This window comes from Egretta garzetta, unplaced genomic scaffold, assembly GCF_000687185.1.
Source record: "Egretta garzetta isolate BGI_Z169 unplaced genomic scaffold, ASM68718v1 scaffold363, whole genome shotgun sequence".
In the NCBI taxonomy this organism is placed as follows: domain Eukaryota; kingdom Metazoa; phylum Chordata; class Aves; order Pelecaniformes; family Ardeidae; genus Egretta; species Egretta garzetta.
The window spans coordinates 715,956-740,813 of record NW_009259039.1 but is presented as its reverse complement, the minus strand read 5'-3'; the positions used below and the strand labels follow the sequence as shown (position 1 = coordinate 740,813).

The 24,858-nt window shown below is 42.2% G+C and overlaps 1 protein-coding gene across 1 annotated transcript in view; it reads left to right on the top strand.

Annotated features, from left to right (window-relative positions):
- Nucleotides 1-13,996: 13,996 nt before the first annotated feature.
- LOC104122790 (ovostatin-like) overlaps nt 13,997-24,858 on the top strand; it is a 32,651-nt gene continuing 21,789 nt past the window's right edge. Inside the window, 11 exon segments of the mRNA XM_009634963.2 lie at nt 13,997-14,061; nt 15,659-15,842; nt 16,980-17,136; nt 18,013-18,065; nt 18,545-18,565; nt 19,340-19,508; nt 20,774-20,858; nt 21,542-21,659; nt 22,333-22,453; nt 22,680-22,789; nt 24,348-24,506. Coding sequence (XP_009633258.1) covers nt 13,997-14,061; nt 15,659-15,842; nt 16,980-17,136; nt 18,013-18,065; nt 18,545-18,565; nt 19,340-19,508; nt 20,774-20,858; nt 21,542-21,659; nt 22,333-22,453; nt 22,680-22,789; nt 24,348-24,506 — 1,242 coding nt within the window.

Here is a 24,858-nt window from a genome sequence, read left to right as displayed (position 1 = left end):
ACCTGCTCTCTGTAAGTCTTTGTCTTATGTTTCAGTACTGAGCACATCTGTGCCTGGTGTATATGCAGAACGGTCTTACAGAAAAATATTAATTGTAAAAGGCACAATCCTATTGCAGGTCCCAGAAAGCACACAGTGTTTGGGGACTGAAATAAGAAAGTTCATGAATCTTTTGGAGGTTTTCACTGTCTCCATTAAAACTGAAAAGATCATTAGAAAGTACATGCCTATGTGCCTGCTTACACCGAGACTTGAACATCTGCAACAGAAAAGGAATTTTGTATCAGGTTCAAATGAGCTTTTTCCACCCCTGAGAACAAGGTTAAAAACTGTTAGCACTTAACATCCACTGGTTTTGCTTTTGTTTTATCTAAAACCATGAATCCAGCTAATTCCAGTTGGTGTAAAACATTCTCTATCATGCACGTGTGTGCACATTCCCACTCGCAAAGATTTGGCTTTTTTCAGCTGAACTAGCCTGCAAAAATGTGTCTCCCTTTTTCAGCTGAAAATGAAAAGAGCAGCAACAAAGCCCAGAATCAGGCTCCAAAATCCAGGGCTTAGGTAACTTGGTCACCTTTCCAAGTAAATCAGCCCCTGGTAATAATACAGGACAGGTCCATTTGATTTGTCTGTGGCACCAAAGTGCCCATGATTCCTTCACTTGTTCCTGTGCAGCTCAGACAGCAAACCCAGCCTACACCTTTGGCAGCGCTCAGTGTTTGACTGACAAGAAAGGCCTCGAGCAATCCAGGCAGGACAAGCCCAGCTCTGCCTCAACACTTCCTGAGAACAGCTGCTTCAGATGGGGCAGTACACGCATTCAGAAAGCTAGATAAGAAGGACAGCAGTTTCTGGAATACTGAAATGACTGAGAAGCCCAACTTCAGTTTCAAAGAAGTCCATGTCACTTACAAATTTCTTTGTTAAGTGTCTGCCAGAATCTCAAAACTGAAAAAGTTGCTAGATCATTGCCATACACATGCTTATTTTTCTCTTTAAATGAATGGTCTGATTTTCAAGTAGGAAGAATACCCAGAGCTTAGGAAACTTGGAGAACATTTTTCTTTTGTCTTAGGGGCAGTGGATGAAGGGAGAAGGTCAATAATAGTAGGGCAAAGTCAGTATTCATTAACTTTTCCATTCACTTAGCACCAAGACAACAACTCCAGTTAGTCTGATTATAAAAAGTGCCTGGCCCATGCTCCTCCTGCAGGTCCCATTATTGTCCTGACAGTAGCTTGGCCCTGGGAAAACAGAAGCAGTCGCTGTCTTCAGAATAATCTTTTCAATGTGAAGGATGAGCAAAGGAAAAAGAGGTCCCGTAGCTGATGTTTTGAGTTGTAACACACAAATAGTCCCTCATCTCTTCAACCTTGTTATGTCCTTCCTCGTCCAGTTAGATTTTGCCATTGTCTCAGAAACTGATGCCAGTTCATGCTATTGACCAAGAGGACATCTGAAACTTCTTACATAGAAGCTTTGTAAGAAACACTGGTCTTCTAATTAGTCTCATGTGGTAAAGAGTAGCCCCAGGGAAACAGAAAGGTTTTCAGCCTCTATTTCTGCTCCCTTCTTTACTTCCATGCATGAATAGATGATTTTACTTAGAACTAGCTATTTTCAGAATGGTGTTTCAACACACAAAAAGTTAGGATGTACTGGACAAGTGTTGCTAATGAGCATGGCAGACCAACAAGGCTTACAGAGATATCAGCCTGCATCTAACATTTTGATTCCTGCCTGAACGAGACGAGTTTGACTGCAGAATAGAGCAGACTATGGTCATCAGGCTTGCAAAACTAAAAGCCAACCAAAATGAACTTTTTTCTTAAATCTTAGCTCCCAACTTCAAATCATGTTGTGACTCAGTTCCATCAGTCACTCAAGAGAGGAGGTAATATCTCTAGGGTCAAAATATACTAGCACAAGAGGTATCACATGTACGAGCCTGGTACAGACACCCTGTTATTCCGTTCCCTGGATCTCAGCAGTTACTCAAACTCAAAGACTCTGTCAATGTCCCCCAGCAGTCAGATCCCAGTTCCAATGGGCTAGGAGCAATTTGCAGCAGGAAAACTGCTGCTACACCAAGAAAGAAGTTAAGGTGAGGAGGTGGCCTGCTGCAGGTGGTTTACCTACAGCACTACAGTTTCCACAAATTTATGGGAAAGGTGGGACTTGGTTGCCAATGCTACCTCCCTCTTTTAAAGAAAAAAGGAGATTGCCATTTTCAAAATCTAATTTAATATAGTGCATGTTTTCAGAAGGACTAAAGGCACATGAAATGACAGAACTCTTACTGGACCCACATCTTACCCCCTACAGGTCATGCTGGTTCCAAGCCAGTAGCTGAATACTGGAGCACCTACCTGTACTGAAGAATCAGACAGTCACAGCTACACTTCTCCTGCCACGTAAACACAAGTGCAGCTCAGACTACAAGCTCTGGAAAGTAAGTATCCTTCAGGCTTCCATCTGGACCCTCCCCAAGGACAAGCAGCAGAACAGTGGCATAGCCTTCCTTGTTGGATGGTAGTGCTTTAAGACAGTGACAAAGGCAGCTCAGGTGATTGCTGTTGCACATTTCAAAGCAGGCAATCAAGAATGCCAAATGCGGAAAAAATCCAAACCCGTCAGTGGCACACGTGTTGAAATGTATAGAGCAGACCTACAGTCAGCAGAATTAGACAGCGTACAGAGCAGATATCTTTCACTTATTTATGGAACAGTAACAGTTTTACAAAACTGGCTATTTTAACCAAAATTTAAAACAAGAGAGAGAATTGCAAACCCAACAGTAGATCAATGAGCTGGATGTTTGAAAAGTGTACCTCCTTTCCACCAAGATCACAGCACTCAGCATGTGCCCCGTATCCCTCTTGCAGTTACTCTCTTGTTCACAGATCCTTATGTGTCTGCATAAATATGAAACACCAAAAAATGTTGCTTGCTTTTTCATCCAACTTTTTGTGCAAGAGAAAAAGTTAACAATATGGCCAGCAGACCACAAAGTCCTACAGACATGGTTACTTGAAACAGTGGCAGAAGGAAAATAAAATGCTAATTATTATTTATTATTTCTGCAGTGTTGAAGAGCCCTCATCACACACCAGGGCTCTGCATGAAAAAACAGAGCAAAGTGCATCCCGGTGAACTTCACCACATCATTATTAGGTAAAAACAGTGATCTTCTGTCCATAAAGTTTTAATGCTGTGGATTGGTCTGCTTTTCTGCTCAGGGAAACACCTACCAGGCAACTCCCCAACCTCCTAAGAAGCATCGGGCTCAGAACTGGGCCACCCTTGTGCTACCTGGAGATTTCCCTGCTCACATTTCCTTTTGGCTCTCAGAAGACAATACTACAGTCTGGCAATAATGCAGTGCATTAAGAACTGTCTGATACAGCTTGTTTTCTGAATACAAACTCCTACCTTTCAACTCCAGTTTAGAGACACCATCTGAAAATGCAATTCCTTTTGTCTGCTCCTGTTCAAAGCCTAACTTGTCTAAAGCTGCAAGTGAAGAGCTCAACCAATACCACTATGTATTGAAAAGAGATAGAGCAACTTGGTATATAAACACCAGAGCTCAGCTAACCAACATGCAAGTTCTCCTTCTCCAGCAGAACAGAGAGATCAGACTCCAGAATACAACTCGGTATCATTAAGTCCCTTGGAAACCATCTTTGCCATGTCTTTTTGCTGCATGTGAAACAGATTACAGATGCAGCTTTTACCCAAACTCACTTTGAATCAGCCTTAGGAAAACACATCAGAACCCAAGCTGGCTGAAACGCAGAAGTCAAGAGCACATTTCAGCGACTGCAGAGAGCTGGTGAGTTGGAAAGAGAATTTTCTATCTTCCCTCAAAATGCTGCAAGTAACAAAGGCTGTGCTATAAATCTTTAGCGAAACTAGTTGGCCTGGTTATTACGTTTGCCCCTTCATGGGACCAGAAGCATCCTGTGAAGGTACGTAGTGGTATAGTTCACTTCACTGCTCACTCCTCCTGAGGAGAAGTGCATCCCACAGCAACTCAGCAGCATAGAGGAACACTATAGAATAGCTCATGACAAGCTGCAAGCTCAACATTCAACTGAAATTTAAAATCAGACTGAGCAAAGGCTGCTGCATTATTCCATCTCCTCTGAGACACACACCTGTCTTAACTCCTAACTCAGCAAGAGAAGAGGGACACCGTCTGCAAGAGACAAAAACATACATTCAAGGACTGTGCAAGAAGGTTTAATAAAAACGTACCATAACAAAATGCATAATGTAAATTCCAAGTTGACATCAGCCTGAAAAAAACTGTTTCCTGGGAGCAATCCCCACCTATGAAAAGTAATGTCCTTTTAAGCAGGCCCAATACTACAGAGCAAGACTTCAGGAAGAAATGTGCACATGGGAATATTAATTGCCTGACTCAGCTAAGATTATTACTTTCAGTAGACTGCAGTAGAGACAATCTTACACATCAGTTTTGGTTTTTTCTAATAATGACATGCTTTTAACCTGCCAGCAGAATTTAGCGCAGAACTACAAATTAACGATTGGCTGCATTTGCCTGAGAATAGCTGACATCTGGAATGTCTTGTGAGAGCCTGAATATGCTACCAGAGGCATTTAAGAGAAAGTGCATCAAATAATGAGAAAAAAGTGTAAATCATCTGAGGGGTGACGCTTCCTATCCCACTCACAACTTTGGAAATTTTGGTCTGCTTAGTTCTTAGACCTACTCTTTCGCACTTAAATGCTCCCTAGCTCCCTCCCTAGCATAGATTAAACCAAATTTTTCTTATTCATTGGCTCAGCTTCTCATGCCATGATTTTATAGAGCATTTTCATGTTGGGCATGACTTACTCACTGATGCCAGAAAGGTGCATTTTAACTTTGCTAACAGCACCTCTGGGTTTTCATGCTGGTTTGGCTAGCGGAGGCACAAGAGCAATTTTAGATCTCCTCACAGCAGGGAAATGCATCTGAACTCCCTCTCCACCAGCTGGTGCCTGCCCTGCAAACCCTCTCCTTGGCTCTCTGCAGTCACCCAGCCACCCCAAGTCACCTTGCAAAATCCAGCATTCTGAAATTTTTGGTGGTTCCACTGGGCACCTCCCTGTAGCAGCAGTCATGGCAGCTGGCCCAGGGCCCACAGGGTTTCTGCCCACATGGCTGCTCCACCAGGGACTTCCATGGGGCTCCGTCCCCTCAGCTCTCCTCAGCCACCAGGGGCCAGACAGGGAAGGCTAGCCCAAAAAGTTTGGCAGCTGCCTGCAGCCCAACAGCTCTCTTCAGGGGCAATAAGTAACAGAGAAGTAGATATATTACGGAGACTACTGACTCCAAGTACTGCTGTGGTAAAACGTGTTTCCCCCCTCTTCTGGCCAAAGAGCTTTGCTTGCTGCCTGGAAAACCAGCCTCCCCATAGGCACAGGGTAGGGAGGTTGGAAGTGTCATGGTCTTGATGAGGATGTCTTCAGGTGGCTCCTGGTCTCCCTGAGACATCAGTTACCTGCTGCCCACTCCAGCCTGCTGACAGGAGACGTGTCCATGGCTGTTCCCACCAATGTGACCCCAGTCCTTCCCCTCTCTCTTCTCAGCACTCTTCCCTGTCTGTCTCCTTATCAGCCGTTGTCTTCAGCATTTGTCAGTATTTCCCCTGCTCTACTTGATGCAGGAACATCCATCCAGTGACAGCCTTGGTTTAGTTTCCCTTTGCTTCCTTGTCCGTGCACCTCGTGCCACACCCATGGCTGCCACTCCCGATTCCTGGCAGTCCCAGGATGGCCAGAGACGTCATTTGAAGAGCTGTGCGTGATTGCTCCCTAATTACTGGGTAATCATCCCCAGATTATGAAAACTGTAATCATTGTTTATAATGACGCTATTCCTGCACATCTTGTAAGGGTGGTTTGGCACTGGTGTCCAAGAGACCCAGGGGAAGATCCTACAGCTGCAGCATCATCTCTGTACCAGCTCTGCTTTGGGCTGTGGTTGGAGGGCTTCATTCCCCTCTGTGCAGGAGAGTCCTGAGTTACGTGGCAGGATTAGTTCTTGTGTTCTCTCAGGAACTGCTATCTTTATTTCCTCCTGTGCATCTTGAACAAGGCTCAGAAGGCTGCAACACAACAGTGTAATCCAGGATTATAATGGATATACATCTGGCATTCACAGTAGCACAGAGAAATCACGTAATGGCCAGTGTCACTCTGGTGACAAGGGTTTATTCCTTCAGTTTCAGGAGGTCCTTTTACTGTCTGACTCTTGCCAAAGGGACTCTGAATTCAGTATAGTCTCCTTTCCCACAGTAACACCAGTCCCCAAGGACACTGGTCTTAGACTAGAAGGTGACAGAGCCCAGTTCTAGGGGTCTTCAGATTTTTCTTCAGTTGTTGGTGGCCCAGAGAGTTTGGTTTCAGACTGTATTCACTGCTTTAAGAGAGACATTATTTGTTCCTATCAGATTCAGGTGCACTGAAAATTAGAGCAATTACTAATCTAACAAAGTGAAGGGTTTGGGTCTTGTTTATATAATTAAAAGCATTTCTACTAAAAATAAAGATGCATACAATAAAATGCAGACTTGGGCCACACCTAGACTTATTCTCTTATTCTGGCTATTGCTGCAAATGCCTTTCTGAGGTGTTTCTCAACCACAAAAAAAGGAAAGCTCCTGCTTAGTGGTAAGGTGCCTCTAGAGACATCACTTTCAGCGTAAGGCTTCCCTATGTTCAGTTATGCAGTTGCATGTGAGGGTTCTCTAGGAACACTAAATACAAATTATATTTCAAAGCATTTCTTTGCTAATTTAAGGAACCTTTTTTTTTGCATTGTGGCCTTATTTTTAGGTGATGAGCTAAACTCAGATGAGTTTCAGTGTTGGGCTGCTGTTGTTACCTAGTGAAGGGAGATACTCATCAAGTTCTTGCTGCTGTCATGACTCAGCTGTGGTGCAGCCCAGTGCTCCTCTAATGTCAGGTCCCAATTGCAGGCTGACTGAGAAAAAACATTCTGTTAGTTAAAGCGTGGAAATGGGAGTCTGCTTTGCACTTTATATTTTGCATATTTTGATCAAGATCCAGACCCTTGACTGCACTGTGTTTCACTTTCCCAGTCTACAGGCTGAATTTTTTCTTTTAGACAACAAAATTAGGATGACCTATATTACACTGAGGGATGTAAACATATTTCCCCCACTGCTGCAGAGAAAACTAACCTTCTTGAATATCATACATCGTGATCCTGTATTTCCTGCTGTAGCCAAAGAACAGTCAAAAACAGACAAGAAGACTATATCTTTATTGCTAAATGCATCCTCTTTAGGGAGGGATCTCTGATCGGACCATGTGATACTAAATGTCTCGTGGCCACCAGCTTAGGGCTCTAGAACAGATTGGAGTGGCTGAATTGCAGTATTAGGCCCAGGTCTTCTCCATAAATGCAGAAGTAACATGAGGGCTTTGCTGCAGTCCACAAGGTGAAATGTCACATGTCCTGAGATGCACAATGGAGGCATGAGGGGGTGACTGCAAGTGCAAATCCTACTGACAAAGCAAAAGGGAACCTGTCATACTCTGAGTATGGGTCCAACCCATCATGACCATCAGCAGTGCTTCCTGCCATGAATTATCTCCAGAACTGTACCTAGGTTTCTTCCTGAAAGGAATGGGTTGGTTCATTCCAAAATAATTCCATGTGGTGAATTAACATCCATGCAGGGTGGACAAACTAAGAATGAGGTCATGGGAGCCAAGTGGTCTGATAGTGCAGATAATACCTAGAGGTGAGGTCTTAGTTGAAGGGTCAGGAATTGACCATGTGAGCTGTACCTGTGGCAGTGGTGTTGCATGAAGGTACATAGGGGTGGAATGGTTGTAAAACTCTCTCAGGGTTTTGTAGCATCTAAGGTGGTTCTCCTGGAAAATGCAAATTCTTCAAGGGGATGAGCTGCAGGGTGATACCACTCATTGGAAAAAGTGACATGGACACATAAAGTGATTTCAGCTGCAGAGTCTTTGGTCTCTAGTCCCTTCAAGAATGACTGGCTCTTCAGGCAGAATGGGGCAGGATGCAAAAGTGTTGGGTTTGCTGCCTGAAGAATCACTCTTGAAAGCTTCTCCAGCTTACTGTTGCTTAAAGATTAGCTCACTGAGTGTTGCCCGTTGCAAAATTACAGTGGGTACCACAGCAGGTTCATTTGGCTACTGCAGTTGTTTCATATTATCAGGAATAAGTTTTCAGCAGCCTGTACACCTTTATCAGACAAAATAACACACCTGAAAAATGCCTTGTACTAAATGTCAGTCTTGGAGTTGCAAGGCATGTGTTTTTACTCATGCATTGCTCAAAAGACTGGGAAAACCAGGTCTTAAAATACAAAGAGGGATGACATCAGTTTATACGTTATCTCTTATGTCTTTTAAATTACTGATTCTCCTTAATCACTGGCAGCCCATAAGACCGTATTTACTAATTCTCAGCTTATCCATGAGATCATCTAGTCTTTGTGGTGTTTTCAATTGAAGTTTTATGATCAAAATGCCTGGTTACCTGCACGTGGCAGTCCACTTGTCTTTATGATTGTTGGGTAGTGGTTCATTGGACCATGCAACTGGGGAGCTGTTGCTCTTAGGCGTCTGTTCTGATGATTCTAGCTGATGCTATAGAGCGAGCAGTGGGAGTCTTTCCTGGTTCATGGACCAACTACAACTTCAACCTGAGCTTAGCCTGAAATGGAGCATATCTCTGTTGTCAAAGATCATCCCAGAGCAGGAAAAGCAGCAAAGGTTTTAGGTTGCAAGCCTGGATTTCCTGTGATTGCAAAATATGCCTTTGACTTTCAGAGTTTGGACATTTCCAAGAGGCTGAAAAAAAAGGGGTTCCATGAAATGGGAGACTGCTGAGTGGGCTACTGCAGGGGTTGGTGTATTGTTCTCTTTTTTTAAAAAAAACTAGATATGAAACCCAAATGAACTCCTTTAACCATAGGGAGTGGAAGGTTATTTAGAATCTGAATCTGGAGGGGACTGATTCTGACTCATTTTCTTTGGAAAAGAATAAAAAAATTGAGATGCTGACATTTCAAAAAGGAAGCTAAGCTCTCAAATCTGTTTCTTTATTTTAATTAAATTACTGATTGCCTTTTTTAAAGCCCTGTCCATCAGTCTGCCTATCTCCACCTAAAATAACAGAACAATATGAATAAAGGAACAAGGGAAGTAATGAAGACAGGAAAACTTTTCTACTGAAGGAAGAATTATTTTTACTCTTTAAAAGTCTCCCTGACAGGTTTTCATCCCTTCTGATCAAGTTAAATACATGTTCATGGTCCCTTAAGGCAAAAGTCTGTAATACCTAAATCTTAAGTTAAATCAATGTCATTGGTCAAGATTTTGAGCTAATTCAGAATGGCAGCAATATAATTACTGCATCAGAACTGCATTGTCCATAGGTTGTTGGGTATTTCAGTTTTTTAGAAATTAAATTTTGATATCAAATGGTTCATTTGAATACAGTAATATTTAATACTTATTATATTAACTAAAACTATAGGGAATAATAGCTATTGTTTATACTGCTTCTGCACTCTTCTTAACCTCATCTTCTGTCCTTCTCATTACATGTCCCTATGGATTCTCTGGCAGGCTTCCTATGCTTGTTTTTGAAGAAGGATTGATTATTAGTTTTGCCTTTGCTAGTGTGTTTAGAATCTGTTTTGACCTGCCTTGCTTTGTTTATGTCCTCCTATTTTCACCATTGAGACACAGCAGGGGTTTTTCAAGGATGTCTATATACATTATGCTTTCTAGATCAAGAAAAATGGATGGTATTTCAAGTCTTTTATGACATATGAGGTTGTAATTCTTCATTTTTCATAGGCAGGGCTAAAATATGTTCCAGAGAGATGACGTTGACAGTTAGTGTACTATCAGTCTATTTGTAACAAAGATCTTGCAGGGACTGAATAGTGTGCTGTTTACTCTTCTCAATATAATGGTGTTACAACGCTTAGTGTTACCTGATCTTTATAATTACAGAAAATGAGCAATATCAGAAAAATGTTCCATCCATTCAACAAGAAATGATACAGCATAGTCTACCACCTGCACTACGACATGGCTGTTGCCAGCAAACATTCTGAGAAATACCATCACTTGCAAACCTAAAAGCTTGTCAACAAGCTTAGGGCTTGGAAGAGTGGAAGGCTGCATAGGCAAATTCATCCAAAGTATCCAAACTCTGAGACATACACAATCCTATTCAGAGATATGTTGGCTTTTTAAGACAAAATGTTTTGTCAGAGTGGATTTGATAAATGTGTTGCATTTCTCAGCTTACAATAGAATTTCCTGAGATCACAGGCTCGCAAATAGTCTGGGACTGCTAATGAGGGCATTTGCGTAAGTGAAATGGAAGCTGAGGCCCTGGATCCACATGTATCTGTTTTAGAAAAAGAAGCTGGACAATAAAACAAGTATCATAGTGTGGGGTGGATTGTTTGTACTTCATCTCAGGTGAAGTAATGACTTAGAAAGTACTCTCAGTCCTTAAGTGTTATGCAAATGTAAAGTGGAGCCATCAAAGAGAAACAAGTAATTATGTATTACTCATTCTTCTGGAAAATCCAAAGCTTCAGTGCTGAAAGCTGCTTATATTTCCACTAAACTTCCTTCTATTTCTCTGACGTAAAGGAAAACAGGCATGACTTAGATGTGTATTGACCGAGCATTTGAATGTCTCAACTCCAATTTCAGATTATGCAGTGTTCTGCATGGCAAATGGACATTGTTTGATGCTTTTATTTTCTAATCTGTGACTACATCTAGTGTCTAGACTCTGCACATACAGCTCTACTGAGCATTTGGGGACAGCGTAGGGACGTCTGAGATGCTGTATGCAAGTTAGCTGGGGTATCAGAGGTGGGCTAGTCACAACCTCATAGAATTTTCTGTTGTGAGTCCAGTGTACATTCAAAACACTGAACTTAACTACTCCCAGAAAGTGAGTGGGATCAGTGTTAGCTGGAAAACTTTACATTGCCCTGCCGTGTGTGTGTGTGCCCAGTGTAAAAAAAATCTGATGTGGTAAAATGGATTGGCAAATTCAGCTTTATTTGAAAGAAAACTAACTTGTGAAAAACATGTTTCCAATGCAACTGCAACAGTCATCCCTCTGATGCCTCTAGAGAAAGAATGGAGAAAAAAATGTATTTGTATGTAAAATTTCTTCGTAAGAGAGAGCAAAAGCAGTAACTTTCTCAAGTCAGGTCTGAATGAGTTGAAGACATCTTGATTCTCTGCTGTCCAAAGAGCATGCAACATTACTCTACTTTGAAACCCAAGTATACATGTGATACTTCAGTCTGTATTTACATTGTTTTGGTCTTGAAGTGCATTTGGCACTGTTCCTCATGTCATCAATTTTCTAGCCAAACTATGACCTCCATTTAAATCTTTCCTTACGCCAATACCAATCAGTGCCAGTCTAAGGTCAACAGGTTAGTTTATATGACATCCAGTATCAAGGTACCTTCTGTGTGTCTGTCTTGTAATAGCTGCTTAGTGTGAGGTTCATCATCTCCCCCATGTTAAATCTTGATCTTCATGCTTCCAGATGAGTAATCTCCCCCTGCTCCTGGCTTCTTAATCATACAATCCAAAACTTCTTCTTTTTCCCTCCTACCAGAGACAACTGGAATAATTTCCCCAGTGCACTGTGGTCTTCTTAAGAATTATCCCTGACATAGTAGCAATGTGCATAAAGATCTGATCTTACTTTTTTTATCACAATATTTCTACAATACAAAGACGTCCTCTGGCATCAGTAATTTCACTAAAGTAATGAATTCAATAACTTGTTTCCAGAGAAACATGAGCTCTTTAATGGATCTGAAAACAATGTCTTCTAAGATTCAGTTTTTCAGATGTTTTTATCTTTTCCTTTTCCACGATTGTGTATCCACAAGAAAGCCCTCTTACATTCATGCAAAAGGCATGCTGCACTTAAATAAAGGATGAGATTCTGGAGCAATTTGCACCAGGGCCCTGGAATTGCTTGGTATTTCCTTCTCCCTCCTTAATTCTTTTTTGCCCGTTATTTAGTACCTGTTTGAAGTAAGACATGGGGTCTGAGGCATTCCAAAGCTGCAAATGCAAACATGTCTGCAACATACTCTTAGCTGCCTTCTGCCGTCATTAGAACTAACGCATCAGCTTTCTTCAAGATGTGACCACCCTGTTTGCACACCACCCACCTGCCATGCAGCACTGTCACATTAACGTCAGGTCATTCTGGGAAGCTTTGTGCAATATTTCTCACTAGTAACTCAGTGAGAACAGGCAGTAACTCCAGCAGTACCCAGGGCAGTTTTCTTAGTGTCCTAACTCGGTCATCAGAAAGATTCTGGGAAAGATAGGTAGGTAAGCTGATTAGGCATGGGTAGTTTAGGGTATCACCTATGCTGGTGGAAAGAATAAGCTATGTACAGCTGAATCGTTAGCAGAAATGTATTCTATCATAAGAAGTGAAATTGACAGAATCTGGCTTTCAACAGCCCCACATCCATTTGTACCACATCACTATAATGGTCCTCATTTCCTTCTCCTACCACTTACCCCTGAAATAACTTCAGGTCCACTCTGAATTACCTAACACCTTTTTCAGAGCCCCTAGCTCTCTTTCATGTCCCTAATCACCCCTACAGTATGCTCTGCTTTCTCTTCCCACCCATCACCTGTTTGGCTGATGAAGAGGAAGGGAAATTGCCTGCTACTTCCCCTAGGTTGCAGTTACACACATGTTGGTTAGCTACCTTATTTTATTTGGTTGGGGTTTTTTTTCTTTTCCTATGTAAGTGTGTGAATGCAGTCCCCCACTACTCCAGGTTATTTAGTTTCCTGTGTTCAGGCTATATTACCAAGAGTGTAGCTAGCACATCAGGGAAATTGATTCTTCCCCTTTATTCAGCAGTTGAGACCACAGATGAAGTTCTGTGTCCACATGTGGCTCCCCAGTACAAGAAAGGCACTGACAGACTGAAGGGAGTCCAGCTGGTTGGTTAAGCATGGGAGCAGATGACCAGAGATGATGTGGACTCTCCATCCTTGGAGATACTGAAAACATGAGTGGACAAGCTTAGAAGCTAGCTCTGCTTAAGAGGAGAGATTGGACCACCTAATGTCAGCAGGTCCCTTTCTACCAAAATTATTTTATGATTCTATATCTTGATTATTCTGAAACTTCTTCTCGGTCAGATTTACTTAAAATTCACCAGCAGGCTTACAAGTTATTTGATGGGGGGACCAGGGATGGGGGGAGGGAAAGCAGACTGACACACAGATGAGTGAACAAATGAAGTAACGCTGTAAGATTCCTTTCCCTAGAGATATGCTTGTCCTGACCCCTGGCAGAAATGGTAGACAACTAGCCAACACCATTCCTTGCTGAATGTTACTGTGTGCAGTAGGAAATCCACATTACAATTAGGAGTTTCATTCTGTGCCATACTGAGTGCAGATACAGTCTGATGTTGTATTATTACTGCCCAGGCCCCTGTGCAGGCACACAAGAGCACTGTGTTGTGATTACTTCTGTTTTGTGAGATGTATTTACAGGACATCTTCACAGAACAAGGAAATACTTAAGCAATGGCAAATACTAACAGGCTGAAACATTAAGGAACCTTCAGCCCATGACACAATAATCAGAGAGGTAAGCTTCAATAGAACGTTCAGATGGGCAGGAACCGGTTTGGCTTGCAATACTTCACAAAGCTATGTGAAATATGAGAGCTTTCCTAAGCTATTGTTTGAGAGTTCAAGGAGTGTGGGAATAGACAGGAGAGAGGAAGATGAACCTATGCAAATTTTATGTAGATATCTTTTGTTGGAATATGACTGAAGCCGTGGAGGAGGAGCACCATCTCAGGCCAGTTTAAAAGCCAGAATACAGACTGTCCACTTGAGATCTCTTCTATCTTCTTCATGGACAGAGATGTTGTCAAGGATTCTTCTGAGTATTCTGTCCTTGAACTGGATTGCCACAGTGTCTTCTGAACCGTAAGAAATCATATATTCTGTGGTTTTATGATAAAATATTTTATTATATTTCCCACTAGCTAATTTATTCTGGGACATTGCTATATAGTAAACTGGATGTATGAGACCTAGGTTCTAAAATGTGTCTGAAATGGAAATAAATTACATTGAAGGATGATTTTGAATGATGCTTTACATCATAAAACTGCTATGAAATCTGATATGAATGACAGAAACCTAGAAGTGGAGTAGATGAATTCTGAAGTGCATGGGTAAAATGGGGAGGAGATTCAAGACTAGACTAGCAAGCAATATACTAACAATCAGGATTGATAGGCATGAGCAGTAGAGGGAGATCACAATGTATGAGGAGGTGCTACAGGCCAGATAATGGCTGGCACTAGTGACTATGCTGAATGGAAATCTTATGAGTATGTGTATTAAGTGTTACACCAGATGTGCTGTCACAGCTTATACAGCACTGTCAATGTCCATGGCTCTATCCAAATAGAAGATTTCAGCCACAATTTTCAAAAATACACCAACATTAGAACTTAAATCCTCTCCTCAAAAGTTCTAAAGGAGAACACTCTGAAAGTCAGAGGGTTTAGCTTTCTCAGATACAGTGTTGGGTTTAATCATTTTACTTTTGGTCTTTGAATATCATGCAGTCTGAACTAGGCAAGTGAAAATCACAGTAAAGACAATATGAAGAAGCAAAGCTGTGGGAGAAAAAAAGGGAAAGGTTCAGATTGCCAAGAAAAGATTGTACGATTCATGTTGTGCTGCAGAACCAACTCATCAGTTCTGCCATACATTATTTGCAAAGACCAGTTTGGGCAGCAGAGAACAGGAAGCCAGCAACAGAACCTTAGCCAAATACAGCAAATCTGAAGGAATGTTTTTCAGAGGAAGAATCTGGGGAAGGAAGGCTGCTCTAATTATAGAGAGTTGTATAACTAAAAAAGCCCAATGGAAGAAAGAAGCAAAGGAAGAAACACAGGGAGAGGCATGGAAACAGAATTGAGCATGCAGGTTAGGTTCAGCCTTCCTTGGAATATTCTGCAAAATAGAAAAGCAGGATCATTTCTCATGTATTATGCTGACTGACTTATGTCAGTTCTTATCTGGATGAAGAGATATCCACAGAAAAAGAAATTAGAAGTTTGTTGCAACCACTGACTAGTATTTTTGTCATTGATCTCAAAAAGAAGCTAAGTATCACTCCTCCTTATGGGAGGTTCCAGAGGTTTAAATATACATCTAGGTCATGGGAAGATAAATGCAGCTATGCTTGTCAGGTCTTTAGACACTTTAGTAATTGGAGCTGTGTAAATACCTGTAATTGAAAGATGCAGTATTATGCTGGGCAAGAGACTGCACAGAATTATGCCAGTCTTTCAGCTCAGAAAGAACTGTGAGGGACAAAAAATTGTCATCTGCACTTTCTTAGCATATTATTCAAAACTCATTGAAAGAAATGGAAGTCCTTCCAAGGAGCAAGTTTTGGACTGTGTCTTCCTTCACATGTGCAGTATTTCTGTGGCATTTTCCTCTCCTGTGTGCTCTGACTTTCTTTCATGACTGAACCCTCTGGTCTGGTCTTCCCTTCTTACAGTCAGTATGTGCTGCTGGTCCCAACGGTAGTGCGGAGCGACTCTCCGCAGACTGCTTGTGTGCAGTTCCACAGAGTCAGTGAGCCTCTGGCCCTGAGCATCGTCCTGGAATATGGCAGTATCCAGAAGACTCTCTTTGAGGAATCCGTGACAAATAATGACTTCTTCAAGTGCTACGAGTTCAAGGTATTTTCTCTTGAGACTACTGAAGTAGCGTAGAAGCTGGAAAAACTTCTCAGTGCAACTCTCCTTGTTAGTGAGGGCAAGAAGATGAAGAGTGCAGGCAAGGAATAGGATGAAAAAAAGATAAACTACTGGAAAGGCTGACAAGACAGATGGGGAAAAGAAAGCTATATGGGTGGTAGGGAGAATCTGGAGACAGGCTTTCCATCTCCATTCACAGACTGAATAGAAAAAAGCTTTTGAGGGGCATCACAGGTACATGCCCCCTATGGGACTGCCATAATTGTCAAGCTGGAGAAGCCAGCTGGAACATGCTCATTCCCTTTCCTGTGGCTCTGCAAGATCTAGACAGGTATGACAAACAAACCCCAAGGTTAGGTCTTCCAGAATTCAGCAAGAGAAAACACATCAGAACTGAACTATATGGCTGGGGCAACCTGCATATAGGCAGGTAGCTACATGAGATAAGGAAACGCATAGGACAGGGCGTAGCTTAAAATCTTAGTACCTGGTGACAGATTATGGGACTTACACAGCAGAAATTCCCAGAGACTATCTCACTGACAAAGATAGGGCTTCTCATGACTTTGCACATGCTATTTATGACTCACTTGACAGTCAGTATTTTACTCAAGAACCCTGGGCATGAGGGGACCTCAACATTTACCACTTTTTCTCTGTTTTTTTTTTTTTTCTCTCCAGGTTCCTCCTGCTACTTCTGACCCCCTGGCATTCATTTCCTTCTCTGCCAAAGGTGCCACAGTCAACTTAGCTGAGAGAAGATCAGTGGCAATTCAGAATGTGGATAATATGGTCTTCATCCCCAGAATTCAGCAAGAGAAAACACATCAGAACTGAGCTATATGGCTGGGGCAACCTGCATATAGGCAGGTAGCTACATGAGATAAGGAAACGCATAGGACAGGGCGTAGCTTAAAATCTTAGTACCTGGTGACAGATTATGGGACTTACACAGCAGAAATTCCCAGAGACTATCTCACTGACAAAGATAGGGCTTCTCATGACTTTGCACATGCTATTTATGACTCACTTGACAGTCAGTATTTTACTCAAGAACCCTGGGCATGAGGGGACCTCAACATTTACCACTTTTTCTCTGTTGTTTTTTTTTCTCTCCAGGTTCCTCCTGCTACTTCTGACCCCCTGGCATTCATTTCCTTCTCTGCCAAAGGTGCCACAGTCAACTTAGCTGAGAGAAGATCAGTGGCAATTCAGAATGTGGATAATATGGTCTTCATCCAGACGGACAAACCCATCTACAAACCAGGGCAAAAAGGTGCTGAGGAGTTTGAGTCAGCTAGTGAACTGTGAAACTGAGTACAAGGGTGGGTCTAGAATGGCAAGGACTTCCTCTTGTGGAGGAAAAGATGATGGACTGTGACGACCATGAGCAATCCTTCAGATAATGTATAATTGTCATCTGAACTTGGGCTCATCAAAAGCCAGTGAAAAATAGAACCAATTCACAAAATTGCAGCGAATGAGTAGAGTTCATGTGTTTTTACTGAGTTAATTGCATTTATAGGATCTTGAGTTCTTCAGGTTTCCTGAGGTCAGTCACATAAAGGACACATAAAAGCACAGAAAATAATAGGTTAAGCTTGGAATTAGTAAAATTCATATAAAGATAAAGTAAGCATATAATATCCTGTTAACAGCTCTTTCTACTTAACTGCTAATCTAATTCACAGCACTGATTCCATCACGATACTTAGATGACAGTACCAGCTGCAGTATAGTTAGTTATCTCTTTAGTATAATTATACTTCAGTGCTGCATAGGGTTTATTTTTAGAATAAAGACAAATTCTTCCTTATATTTGATTTTTTTTCATTGAATTGGTTGGTATAAACAGTTTTTTAGGAAATGCTCCAAAGAACTGAGTCCTTCAAGAAGAAATGAAGGCAGTACTGAGTATTTGTATTTACCTTAGAGGTTACTTTAATCCTAGTGGGTCAGAATTGAAGATATTTCAGCTGATAAATTTATTTTGGTTTTCTTTTTCACTTGCTAAGATAATCAAATCCTTTCTAGTTCACCAGGGACTGTTGTTCTCCCTAAAAGCCTAGGCAAACTTTGTTTCAGTTGTATGTTGAAAGTGACTTACCAATGCTAAAGTGAATGATCCCTTTTTGTCCTATGTCTTTTTCAGTGATGTTTCGTGTGGTCGCTTTGGACAGCCAGTTCAGACCTGTTCAGGAGAGAGTAAGTATGAGTGATAGTCAAGATTTTTCAAGCACCCTCTTGGGGTACTTGTTTGCTGAGACTCTTTCACTTAGAAATTGAACAAAAAGGGCCTGGGGTAGGCCTCCTGATGTTTTTGAAGAATGGCTGTAACTCCTTAACTTCACACTCCATCCCTTTTCTGCCTCTATAGATGGCAAAGGGTCTGAAAGCACTCCTGGAAATCTCTCACAGCACCCAGATTTTGTAGTCACTTCATTTCACCTGCCCCAGATATGTAGAAAGAGACTGAATGTTTTTTTGTAGAAAAGATAAATTCACAAACAAGTTACTCCCTTAAAATCATCTTTTTAATTACAGACATGAGTTTCAAATTGTTTCCTTGATCCAGTCTTCTGTATCCAGACAAAGCTGTTCACAGCCTTCTATATGTTCTAGTATTTTTCAATTTAATTTCTTGATGTTCTGATCTTTTTTTTTCTCTTTCTTTCCTCTTCCAGTATCCCCGAATCTTCATTGAGGTAAGAGATGCAACACATCATTAAAGCACAAATTGCTTTGGAAAGGCTATATATGCTTCATCATTCCCCATAGTGTCAACAGCTGAGGGAGACTCACCCAAAGCAGACCATCTAAAGCCAATGGACTTGAGGTTGAACAGTGACAGTACCCATTATCAAAAACTAGAGAAGAAATCAGCAGAACTGGAGATGTTAGTCAGATGGCATAGAGTTACTGTGTCTTTTGTTAGGATTCAAAAAAGAGTGTTCAGTGTAGTCTTACTTTGGTAGGACTACAGTAAATGGGCTGGTGAAATAGCCTCATTTTCATACAGGCATAAGAACAGTAACTTTCTGACATGACATGTTCTGCTGGGGGACAGGAAAACAATGAATCAGTCTTCTACCACATTTCACATCACTACATCTCCAAGCACTTTCTAAGGGAGGCCAGCATAATATTCCCATTTTACAGAAGGAGGAGTTGATTCAGAAAGACTTATACTAGAAGAGCTACAGACAAGAAAAATTAGTCCTAATCATCACTGTTCCTAGATGATCTGAGATCATCCATCTGGCAGTGTAGGTATTTTCCAGTTAAACATAAACTTAGGCTTAATGCACAAACAGATCTGGAAAATTAATGGGAAGTCAGAGTAGGTGTCATCAGCCCAAACTCATATTCACCCAGTGGTGCACTTAGCCAATATGCCAGGATACAAAACTTAAAGAAGGTGAAAATACAAGCAACAGGGTGATAAAGGTTTTGGTACATCTCTTTATCCCACTCTCCAGGATCCAGAGCAAAACAAGATCTTCCAGTGGTTGGAGGTAGCATCTAAACATGGAATTGTCCAGCTTTCCTTTCCACTAATCCCGGAGCCTATTCTGGGGTCCTACCACATCACCGTGGAGAAATCGTCAGGTGAAAAAGAGTACCAGTTCTTTACAGTGGAGGAATATGGTAAGCAACGGCTGTGAACTGCCCTGCACCAGCAATGAGGCTGGCTCTGCCTAAGTCAGATAGGAGTTGCTAGTGCAGAGTTTAAGTGTTTTGGATTCTCCCCTTCATGTCTGAGAAAGAAAGACATGGAGAGAGCCAGGTGGAGAAAGTGAAGGAAAGAAGGGAAAAAAGGAATGCTGAGAAAGGCAGCATTTTTCAGGATTGAAACTAGGAGCCTGATTCTTTTCTGGGATTGGCATAAAGTCACAGTGGCAAAGGCACTGTCAGGCTTTACACTCTCCATCTGCTCAGAGGCAAAATGAATGAGTCAGGCCTATCCTGTTTTGTGGAGGTCATCACTGTATGAAGAACACTAGGCTAAAATATGCAGTAGAAATCTGAAGATATTATCTGTCAGACAGATTAAACAACAGGTACCAGATTGCTACTGGAGGAAGCTGGATATCCCATGGAAGCACAGGATGGAAAATAATGGGTAGTGGAGATGCCAAAGCCCTCATAGTGATCTGCTTACTCTCTGGAACAGGCCATACCAAGGGAGTTGCTAAATTCGTTTTAATTTTGCAAGTTTTCTCCTCTTTTAGTGGCAGGTTTTCCTTAGTAATCCCCAGAGAAGGCTTGGATGACTCCCAGTTGTCTGGGTTTTTTTGTAAGGGCAATAAAGCACCTTTCCTTCTTACCCTCCAGAGGTCTTTCATACCTCCCAGTTTCCTGTGTAGAGGTGCATGAGAAAAAAGCCTTTTCCAGCTATGTTGTCATTATTGCCAGTGACCTGGGCCAAAAGATAAGCTGAAAAGAGGGAGTGACAGTGACCCGTTTGATTTTACTTTTTCACTTAATCTGTTGCTTTTCTCCTTCAGTGGGGCTGGATTGCATATTAGCTTCTGTTTGCCAGGGTTTAACTAATTTCAGATATCAGCATTTCTCCCTCCCTTTCTCTTGAAGAAAATGTACAGCCAATTAAAGTGATTTATCACAGTTCTTACTGTGGCTGTTATAATTATTAGTATGATTATTATTGCATTTTAAAAAAATTATTCATCTTACCGCATTATTTTTTTGCTGATAATATGCTACAGCCAGCTCCTAGGTAGACTTTTCTTTGAACCATTTCCTCTCCCTTGATGGTGAAAATGTCTTTCCCAAATGTTTTTTTTTTCTGTCTTACACACACACATGCACGCATGTGCACACACACCCACACACCCACCCCCCTGCCTATGACATGCAACTGCTCAGCAATCATATTCACATTGCATTCCCAGTGCTGCCGAAATTTGAAGTGACAACTAGCGTGCCCGAGACGATCTCTTTCTTTGATGAAGAACTCAGGGTGAACGTTTGTGCTTCGTAAGTATCAGATCTGAGAACAACACATTTGTGCACCAGAAACATGGGGTAGAGGATGGTATGCCATGCTGGGAAGCAGGGACCCTGCTGTTGAGTCAAAGTATGGTTTAGAGCAATTCCTTTAGCTATGACTTCCATGACATGAAATATGCTAACTCTCCTTCCACTACATAGCAGAATTAGAACGAGGAGAGTCTAGAAGTACTTGCTAGCCGTGTTTTTTTATTATTACAGAAAATAAGAGAAATAATACAGAAGGAGAGTCTATCATTAAGATTGCTGACTGTGACACTGCTAAAGGACAGGGTGGCATGAGCCAAAGGGGTGAATAGGGATCTTTCTGCAGTATGTCTTGCTTTGCATTAAGGCACTAATGAGAAAAAGCAAGCAGCAGGGAATGATATCCCAACCTTGAGCCTAGAATCACTTTCCAGCTTCAGACCTTGAAGAATGACGACTACACCAAGACAATGGTAAAGCACAGTTTTTTAACAAGATGCCAGAAACAGCTTAAAAATAGTGGAAGGAAATTCTGCTAGGGCTAATTGGTCATAATTCCCTGCTGCTCTTCTGTCTATGCTCTGGGCACTCCTGAGGGGTTGAGAGCCTGCATTGCTCTGAAATCTTTACAGGTTTCATGCTAAGTCCACATGATTTGGTTCCTGTGTCTCTTCCTCTCCTAGGTACACTTATGGCCAACCGGTGCAAGGGAATGCCCAAATCAATGTGTGCCAGCAGCGTTTTTATAGACCACGATGTGAGCAAAAGCTGAAAGAAGCCTGCAAAGCTGTCACTGGACTGGTATGATACATGGCAAGGCCTTTCTTCCCTATCAGCTTTACTACCCAACATGTAGCACACTGTTTGGTGGCCTCATTCATTTCCTGGGGAACACCAGATGGACAATCCCAGAGGCATGTGTTTTCTCTCTATCTCACAGGCAATGCTGAAAGACCGAGAAGGTAGTTACCAATGAACTTAGAAGACTTTGGTTTTTCCCTTAGAAAGAGTCAGTAGAAAGGAGGGAAGCTTATGAAACTGTAAATCTATGATCATTCCTAAAACACTGGAGCTGTGTTCCTACCAAATGTAATCAGCAGATCTGTACTGGGAGTCTTTGAGGAGGCAATGTTAAACTAATGATTAATTTCTCCACTAGATCAGACTCAAAGTGCCTTGGTCATAGAGCTCAGACATCATACAAGACGGGTTTGAGAAGGGACGTCAGCGTAGAGTGGACTAGGGGGAATGAGAAGACAGGTTTCCCGGTGCAAGGGTAGATGATATTAAAACAATGAGCTGGGAAGTGAGCCAGGGGGTGAGAAGTGTGAGGTAGGAGGAGAACAAGTAGAAAGTAGGAGCTGAAGATGTGAGCAGAGGCATGAAGCTCTTCAGAGACCCACTAACACAGATTCAGGAGCAATTTTACAAACCTTGAGAAAAATAGGCTTTCCCCTTTGTGCTCCTTTTTCAGCTGGGGAAGGATGGCTGCCTCAACACTGTCATCTCCATCAAAACATTCCAGCTCTACCGCAGCTATGCCAGGATGTATACCAGCCTCAACGTAGAAAGCATCATCACTGAAAATGGGACAGGTAACTCCAAGTGGAGGTTGGGAGTAACTGATTAAAGCTAATAAGTGGTAATTCCTGAGAGGAATCTCCTGAATTCCAATCTGTGCAGTGAACAACCAATAATCACCATTTGCTTCGTGTAGCTCTCCCTCCAGAGCATCACTGCCTCATACAGCTTTTCAAAAGAAAGAGTTTTCTGCCCATGTCTAATTTGTTTCCTCCCCTTTATACTGGGTATTTCTCACAGGTATCCAGATGAAAGACTATGACTATGTTGCAGTCAGACAAGAAAATGTCAGAATGATGTTCAAGAATATGGATTTCTATTACAAGAGGGGAATTCCTTACTCTGGTGAGGTGAGTACCTGAGAGAATACGTTTAGATCAAAACTCCCTGAGGTCCAGCACGACGACCTCTGTGTTGCCTCATTTATGGATGTCCCCTAACTCTGTGCTGACAACTTCCTGTGGTACTGTTGCGTAACGATGACTGCCGCATAGTTCTCTCGTTATGTTAGATGCTCCTAGAGAAAAATTATATTATACCTGGAGTGTTAGGGTCTCTCTTCTGCCCTAATTACAGAATGCCTGAAAGGTGGGTAAGTGAAGGGTCATATGAGTGGGGAAGAAGAATATGCAAGAAACTACTTCAGCAACAGCTGTACGTAAAAGAAGGTAGAATGTACCCTCTGTTGCATCGCACAGTCCCAGGGATTTTTACTTAGAGCAGTATAGATGTTGGAGCACATTCCAAATTCTTACCAACCTGCACATACAGGATAAATCCAGACACAGAAAGGCAGATGAGCCATACAGAATTGTCCTTATATGCACAGGAGCTGGGAGGTGCTGCTGAGCTCCACAGGTTACCTGTGGCCATGAGGTCATCTTATTGCTTTAGGTTTGTTAATCAGTGCCCTCCAAAGAGTATGTGCTCTGGAGTCCCTCTGTTTCTATTTGCTTGGGAAGGGAGAGCATGAAGTAAGAATTTAACCCATCACTGCTCACTTAGCAGTTTTTAACTTATGTGATTGTGCACTGAACTAATGGTCACTGAAAAGAAGCAGAAGACTTTTCATTAAAAGAATCTTTTATGATCATGCATATAAACAATTCCTTCTACCGCTGTGACATACAGTTTTTCCTTGCACTGATGGGAATTACCTGTCTTTGCCTGTTACAGAACTCCTGCTCCTTCAAAATATTCATAGAATCATAGAATGTTTTGGGTTGGAAGGGACCCCTAGAGGTCATCTAGTCCAACCCCCTGCAGTGAGCAGGGACACTGCTAACTAGATCAGGTTGCTCAGAGCCCCATCCAACCTGGCCCTGAGTGTTTCCAGGGATGGGGCATCTATCGCCTCTCTGGGCAACCTGTTCCAGTGTTTCACTACCCTCATTGTAAAGAATTTCTTCCTTATATCCAGTCTAAACCTACCCTGCTTCAGCTTAAAACCATTAGCCCTTGTCCTGTCACAGCTGTCCCTACTAAAAAGATTTTCCCCATCTTTCCTATGGGCCCCCTTTAGGTACTGAAAGGCTGTAATCAGGTCTCCCTGCAGCCTTCTCTTCTCCAGGCTGAACAACCCCAACTCTCTCAGCCTGTCCTCGTAGGAGAGGTGCTCCAGCTCTCGGATCATTTTTATGGCCCTCCTCTCGACCCGCTCCCAACAGTTCCATGTCCTTCTTGTGCTGAGGGCTCCAGAGCTGGATGCAGTACTCCAGGTGAAGTCTCACCAGAGCAGAGTAGAGGGGCAAATATTGAGGAGCATTTGCCTCTTAAATACATTTCACTCTTAATTTCTACTCCCTGCAATTGTCCTCAGTGCTTAAGTGAGCATCCTCTGATGAGCAGAGCATTTCCCATTCCTTTTTTTTTTTTTTTCTGAACCTCTTGGGTATTCTTTGCATTCAGATCACTGTGAGGGATGTGGAAGGCAAGCCCGCTGCCAATAGGACTGTCCTGCTGGAGATCGATGACAAATACCTGGCCAACTATACCACTGACAAGAACGGCACTGCTGCTTTTTCCATCGACACATCCAACTTCTTTGATCCCAGTTTTAAGCTGAGAGTAAGTAAATACTGTCTAATTCCTGAAAAAAAATGCTTCATTGAAGAGAGGGAATAGAAGGAATTGGTGCGTGCTGGCAGGATTGACTCAGATAAAGAAAGTAGACTGTCACTCCAACAACACCTGAAACCTTTGTGAAACTAGTATGAGAAGGCGCCAGTGCCTGAGGAGTGGCAGACCGCACCCCAGGAGTGTTTGGGCTGCAGTGATCTTCAGCACCTCCCTACTTTTCCCTCCACTCAGGAAGCCCTTTCTGCAGCCATCTTCCTTCTCTTTATTCTGTGTGCTAGAGGACCTACCCCACAGACTACCCTGCCTTCCCCACCCAGCCTGGATGCACATCAGCCTCTTT